Genomic DNA, 7,515 nt, shown 5'->3' with positions numbered 1-7,515 from the left:
TAGGCGCAGCCAGGATGTCTAAAAAAAGAAAAGTGGACATAAGAGACTTCTTTCAAAGTCAAAGTGTAAGTTACTCAAAGAAATGCGTTACACCATCCTGCGACACCTTCACTGGCTCCCAATAAAGCAGCACGTCCACTTCAAGATCCTCCTCATCAATTACAAAGCTCTCAGTAATCTTGTAAAGTGTATTTGAGTTTTATTGAAAGTGCTGATAAATAAAATGTATTGTTGTTAAAAAAAGGCGCGAAAATTTCTGGAGGAAAGCAGAGGTACCAGTTTCTATCAATCGCTCTAAAAACCCCATTTCCTAACTTTAGCCACATCAAATATATATGCAGACGTTCAGGAAGAGCTCAGGATGCTCACAGTGAAGCCGGTTCAATGATAGGAACTAACTACAGTTTGGCCAAAAATGCTTCGGTTTCAGTGGTTTGTCTCTCAGCGGTGTCAAATGTCACAGGAGCCGCTGCGGGTGACTGCTCTGCTCTGATTGGTGGGCTCCACCAGGCCCTGACAAAATTTCTTTAGAAATGTTCTAGTTGTTGTTATTATTATTATTATCATTATTATTATAACAGTAGAGCCTCAACAATGCAACGGATTTTAAAAAGCTTATATTTAATGCCAAAGAGATACACTTATTTTCATGTATTATTTTTTATGTTGAAAGGCAGCAACATGTTATGTTGTAAAACACTAACAATGAAAGATTTAGGGAAAAATACAATAAAACCTCGGATTACAAATGTGATTTTATAAATCAATACTCATAATAATTGTGAAAAAAAAAGTTTTTTCCTCTATAACCGTATCATTAAAATTGATGATTGTTGCACCCCAAACTGTCCCACTGCTCATGTCATGCATCAATATATTTTTGTCAGGTGACGGATAGTAGAGATGCAGAAGGAGATCTAGGAGGAGAGGCTGGAGGAGGGAGAGCAGGAGAGGCTGGAGGAGATAGAGGAGAAGAGGCAGGAGGAGGGAAAATGACAGTGGTTCTGTGTTACATTAATTTTAAATAAATTTGATCACTTGACTACTTACACTGAATTATGGACATTTTATTCAATTTCTCCCCACCTGTGATATTCCTGCCAGTTTGACCTGCCCACCACTGGGTAGTGCTATGTAAATGAGGTCTGTTTACCATATATTCCAAAAATAAGTGTAAAATTGGTGCTACTGAGATGGAGTGAAGTTGACTAACAAGGTGAAACACAGAATTGGGTCTCATTTCAATATGATAATCTACAACATCACAATGCCCATGCGCTGTGGGCCACAGCTCGGACACACCTTGAGTATAAATTGGACTGAGACCAGAGAATCGGCTCCAATTGTTTGGCAGCACATGATTGAGCAAGCATTGAGTAACACTTTCCAACAATGTCATCCAGCAGCATCAGGATCTTCCCGGCCTGCCAGACAGGGATTCATCATGTCTTTCAACCTGCATGCCCACTTTGAGTCATGCCTGGGACAAGCAATGCTTTTGCTGCTGTCAAAGAGGAAACTTTTCCGGTCCCTGGACCACTATCGCCTGGATGAGGCAATCGACTTTTTCAATCAACACGGGTCGGACGCCTCACCAGACAGTCTGCTGCCTCCGACGACAGACGACATGTTGGGAATTTTTACCCTGGTCCAGAAGGTGGTCTGACCCCACTTGCCGCTGTCAATGCTTACGAGTACGGAGTTGTAGCGGAGCCTGGAAAACGACAATGTGTCTATTGACTATTAGACTGGTCTGTCTTTGTTGTTATTTAACCTGATTGTCCTCAGGGTCAATTTTTCGTGACAATGTTTAAAGTCTCTAAATAAAAAAAGTTGTTAACATGGCTTTTTGGCTTCACATTTGTTAACTTTTCAATGGGGACAGCTGGGTAAAAAAATGATTTTCATGATTATGTATATTCATTGATCTGGACCCATAGTGTAAGCATCAGTGTTCTTTTAGACATATTTATATTGATTGTTTAGGATGACATTGAGGTAAATATAACATTAACTTTTGGTGGGTGGTTGTGTATTAAATAAAAGGCTATTTGAGTAGTCTACAAAGAAACAAAACATACTTGAAATATCCACTCAGGTTGCAATTTTATATTATGATTTATTTATAATTATTACAATTTGAGGACAACAGGAGGGCTAAGGGAGAAATTGTGAGCTTAGTATTTGTGTGACCACTGGTTTTCACTCAAGGTTGCTCAATATTTATACATTGACTAAGTACTTCCCTAAGCAGTCCTAATGTTACTCTTATTTTTAACCAGGCCTTTTAAACAGGCACTATTCTTACTTGATGGAAACGTGCTACAGTCCTACTGTTACAGGAAACTGGTAAAGTTTCAGACTTTAATATATACCGACCTACATCCAAACCTGTGGAGGCGCTAGCGCACCACATAGTTAATTATCTGCGGCCATGAGGCTCCACAGAGGAGGAAGACGGCCTCCTCTGTCTTCTAACAGGTCCTCAGTCAGGCTACGAATAGCTGTGGTTCCGCGGAGCAGTGTATTGACTAGATCTCATCTTACTGAAGAAAGATGTCTGGACGAGGAAAGGGAGGAAAAGGGCTCGGTAAAGGAGGCGCAAAGCGTCACCGCAAAGTTCTCCGTGATAACATCCAGGGAATTACCAAGCCCGCCATCCGCCGCCTGGCTCGCCGTGGCGGAGTGAAGCGTATCTCCGGTCTGATCTACGAGGAGACCCGCGGCGTGTTGAAGGTTTTCCTTGAGAACGTGATCCGCGATGCTGTCACCTACACCGAGCACGCCAAGAGGAAGACCGTCACCGCTATGGACGTGGTGTATGCTCTGAAGAGACAGGGCCGCACTCTGTACGGCTTCGGCGGATAAACTTACTTTCCAACAGCTCAACAACACAACGGCTCTTTTTAAGAGCCACACACTTCTTCAATGAGAGCTCACATCCTCTGCTCAACAACAGTCATTCTTCCAGATTACAACAATTAAACCACCCACTAATTTATTTGAATACATGACCTCAGTAATATTGCATATATAAACCATGTTAACCTGTTGATATTACGACTGCTGCCATTTATGACCTTTATTTCTTGTTACGTAAAAGCCAATGTGTAACAGACTGCAGTGAGTTTTCCATCCAACATTTACATAAATACAAAAGATTATTGCTGCCTCCAACAATCATGTCCACATTTTCACTCACCTTAATCATGTTATGAATATAGAACCGTCACTATCACAGATTGAAGTATCATGTGACTGTCGGGAATAGGGTTTATTCTTAAGAGCTCCGTTTCAACTACAATCTAAAACTAACATTTATATCTAATCAAGAATGTGAAATAACATTAATGAAGAAATTGATTAATCGGACAACCGGTTCCAAAGTGATACCTTTTTAATAATATAACGATTAGAGTCGGGTGAGATATAAAAACAAGATTTGAGGCTTTGGTTTTTGCGTCTATTCATGTTATAGACAGGAGTTTAACTAAAAAAGAAAAAATGCTGCAACAACCTTATATATTGAACACAATTTCTGCCTGTCTCTCTCCTCCCTGAGTCAAACTACTGATTTATTGTGGTGTTTAACCTCGATCTTGTTCATACCGAGGCTGTTAAATAGGGATCTCTTTAATGCCGTGGAGCCATGTAGCTTAGCCGTATTCAAATATGAAGTAAATAATATGTGTATTAAGACTTCTAGCCCTGGCTTCCTCAATAATGACAGACTACACCAATGAACACATATTGAATGCTAATATGCCCAACATGGCTTGTGTGTGTATTTTCCAAGTTGCTGTGTGACATGAGGAGTTTTGCTCTTTGGAGGAGGGTGTGTGGCTCTTAAAAGAGCCTTTGTGTCGGTGGTTTCCAGAAGCTTTGCTTTACTTGGACTTGTGGGCCTTCTCGGTCTTCTTGGGCAGAAGAACAGCCTGGATGTTGGGCAGCACGCCGCCTTGAGCGATGGTCACTCCGCCCAGGAGTTTGTTGAGCTCCTCGTCGTTGCGGACGGCCAGCTGCAGGTGGCGGGGGATGATACGGCTCTTCTTGTTGTCGCGGGCGGCGTTTCCAGCCAGCTCCAGGATCTCAGCGGTGAGGTACTCCAGCACAGCCGCCAGGTAGACGGGGGCGCCGGCACCAACGCGATGTGCGTAGTTGCCAGGGGCGGTTCTGGCTAATTGGAGGCCCTGGGCAAAGAACAATTTTGAGGCCCCCCCCCCCCCCAAAAAAAAAAAAATCTATTTTGACTATGTGTGTGTGTATGTGTGTGAGAGAGAGAGAGAAAGAGAAAGAGAGAGAAAGTGATTAAATAAGTGTGTGAGAAAGGGAGACATGTGAGTGAGTGGGTTAGTGTTTGTGTCATACTAACCCAGGGGTAGTCAACCTTTACTATCGAAAGAGACATTTTGCCCCCTCTTCCCCCAAATTAAATCTGCCTGGAGCCAAACAAATATTTGATAACACAGGTTATAAAGTTATATATATAGTTATACAATATATATAAAAACTATAGTTTGTTGCATTTATTAAATTATAGAACGACAATAAAAAAACTGTTTAACTGCTATTTTAACCTGTTACAAAAAAGGAAAACACCAAACTCTTATGAAGAGGAGAACATAATACATGTGTAGGCCTACTTTGAATTAAATGAAACACAGAACTCTGCTTTTTTTGCTCATCTCCAGCTTGGTACTTTTCAGCAGATGCTGTGTGCTCGCTCTGGAAATGTCTTTCAACATGACATTTCATATTGTTTGCTAATTCCTCGCCACATATCAAGCATACAGGTGTATGACAATGTATGGTGAATTGTCATACACCTGCATCGTTGCATCGTTGGCAGTGAAAGCAAATTAATCTGTCCACGCAGAATTAAACTCTCTATTTACCTCATCTTCCATCCAGTCTGCATCTGAGAGCTCTGGGCTGTCCTTGACTTTCTTTTCACAAAACTCTTGAATCTCTGCTCTCAGGTCCCATACTGTTTTAAGCACTTTGTCCAGACTGAGCCATCTGACAGCTGTGTGGGAGTCTATGTCCCCATGTTCAGTCTCATGCTCCTCCAAAAGTGCAACAAACTGTCTGTGATTCAGCTCCTGCCCTGACAAAGTTAACTAATTTAGTTACATCAGTAACATGATTCATTTTAGCACTGACTTACACAACACCTCCTGATGTATAATACACAGGGTTAATACACATTTTTAACCCATGGATTTCCATGACTTTTCCATGACTTTCCATATCTTTAAACCAACTTTCCATGACCAAACATTTTGTGAGATCTCAGTGTATACATGCAAAAGAGACTAAATTTAGTATTTAAGCTAACAATGAGAATTTCAAAGCATACAGTAAACCTTGAATTACACAAATGAGTGAGACAATAGTTTGATTGACGTCTGTTGTAACATATGGCATGTACTTTTCCATTTGTAGCCAAGCATGGTTAAATCTACACTTCCCTGGCATAGTGCATTATCTCACCTGCTTCCCCACCGAACATTTCAATTAGTATGAGATAGTATGCCTACTTATATTTTGAGCGTATTTCTTTTAAAAGCATTTGAATTAATTAAAACTCAGCGTAAATGAACGACATGAAAATATGAATATAACAAATCTCCATGACTTCTCCAAAACTTTTGGGATTTTTTTCAAGCACTTTTCCAGGACTGGAAAATAAACATTTAACAATTCCATGACTTTTCCAGGTTTTTCATGACCGATGTCCTCGATCCTTCTCATTACGTTTCGTCCGTAAGAGTCTCTCCGTGCTTTGTCTCGTAGTGGCGGTTCAAATTGCAATCCTTAAAAACAGCGATCTTTTCTCCACAAACTAAGCACACGGCTTTCCCATTGACTTCAGTAAATAAATACTTAGCAGTCCATGTCTCGTTAAAAACTCTATCTTTCTTCTCTTAACGTGGGCTGACATTTTTGCGGACTTTAGAAACTCAAATCTCTTCTTAACTCCGTTCGCCAACACATCATCCGCTCGCGGCATTCAGGATGTACGTCAGGTAAATGTTAAAAAAAGGCACCTTCAAAATAAAAGAAATGTTGTTGTATTCTCTGCATGAATTTCACTTATTTACATGTGATTCCTAATATTCCGTTGACCTCACGCGGGCCGGTCACAGACAGCCAAAGGGCCGGATGCGGCCCGGGGGCCGTACAATGCCCAGGTCTGCTGTACAGTGTTGTGCGGGCGAGTGTGTGCGTGTGTGTCCCCAGACATCACACACAAACAGGCCCCGGGGCTCTGCCCTCTCACATTCGCTCAGAGACACAGAGTGAGATCAGAGCTCGTTCCTGTTAAGCAGCCGGTCAGTGACAAACAAGACACAGTGTTCAAAAACCAAGTTGAAAAGAAAGTACGATGAAGCCTGTCTTGCTATTGGGTTCATATTGAATGAAGGAGGACATGAGGAGTGATTTATTTGAAAAATAAAGAAAAAAATCATAAATACGACGAGGCCCCCTGGTGGCCGAGGCCCTGGGCAACTGCCCGACTTGCCCAATGGGACGCGCCGCGCCTGGTAGTTGCTTTTACGCAGCAGCCTGTGAACAAGGCCGACGGGGAACTGGAGCCCAGCGCGGGAAGAGCGAGTCTTGGCCTTCGCTCTGGCCTTTCCGCCGGTTTTACCTCTGCCAGACATTATTGAAGAAGTTTGTTTCCTTATACAAGTCAAGAGAAACTACACCAAAATGTCGAACTCAACTATATATATCCGCGGAGCGAGCACGAAGATTCATACCAGACCAACCAGAAAGACCAGAGGAGGACGCCCGGCACTTTCCTCCAATAAGCAGCGGGGACTCAGGCTGGGGGTCGGTCCTTTGGGCGGCGCTGAGCTATAGTCACCTATTGTACTGGAATTTTTGTTTGTTTAGTTTTTAGTTTATTAGTATTATTTATGTATTTTCTCTGACCAAACAACCCCCCGCCCCTTAATTTAAAGTTAAATATTCCTCAGTCATCCAATTTCTTTTAAAAACTCTAACAGGACTTTATATTTCCCTTCCCCAATACCCATATTTCCCCTGATCCATCTGTAGCTTTCTTCGGTCTGTGTTATATCATTGGCAGTGACTGATGACATGCTCCACAATTTCTTCCCCTAAACCACATTCACATTGTCCTTATGGATGTGTCACTATTAATTGCCTATTGTTTTCATTCATCCCACTTTTTGCTTTAACTGATACAGATGGCCTCATTTCCCTCCCTTATCCCATTGTTTGTGCCAGTCATTCATGATGTTACTCATTATTATTGTTCTGGCTTCGGCATAACTGAACGCTTCCTCCATAATTATTTCCTGTTTTAATGATTGTTTGGCGAGTGAATCAACAATTTAATTTCCCTCAATGCCCTTTTGAGCTGGGACCAACATGAAGCTGACTTCAGTTTGTGAATAATGTAGTCTGTGTTTCATATATGTCATAAAGAATATCTGCTCTGCAATGGGATTAGATGACTGTAATGACAACAATGCTGATAGT

The 7,515-nt window shown here is 41.7% G+C and overlaps 2 protein-coding genes across 2 annotated transcripts in view; one reads left to right on the top strand and one right to left on the bottom strand.

Annotated features, from left to right (window-relative positions):
• The first annotated feature begins 361 nt into the window (after positions 1-361).
• LOC128451408 (histone H3) overlaps positions 362-7,515 on the top strand; it is a 72,776-nt gene continuing 65,622 nt past the window's right edge. The window contains exons 1-2 of the mRNA XM_053435232.1: positions 362-370; positions 2,557-2,842. Of these exons, the coding sequence (XP_053291207.1) occupies positions 362-370; positions 2,557-2,842 (295 nt within the window). The remainder of the gene's footprint in view (positions 371-2,556; positions 2,843-7,515) is intronic.
• LOC128451419 (histone H2A) lies at positions 3,888-6,674 on the bottom strand. Its single transcript, XM_053435248.1, has 2 exons — positions 6,558-6,674; positions 3,888-4,163 (listed from the first exon to the last, which is right to left on the bottom strand). Exons 1-2 carry the CDS (start codon positions 6,666-6,668, stop codon positions 3,888-3,890), a joined length of 387 nt encoding a protein of 128 aa, XP_053291223.1. The 5' UTR covers positions 6,669-6,674.

The sequence above is a fragment of the Pleuronectes platessa genome, chromosome 11 (genome assembly GCF_947347685.1).
Source record: "Pleuronectes platessa chromosome 11, fPlePla1.1, whole genome shotgun sequence".
Taxonomy (NCBI): Eukaryota; Metazoa; Chordata; class Actinopteri; order Pleuronectiformes; family Pleuronectidae; genus Pleuronectes; species Pleuronectes platessa.
The sequence above is the reverse complement of the archived record's forward strand: the minus strand, read 5'-3'. Positions and strand labels throughout refer to the sequence as shown.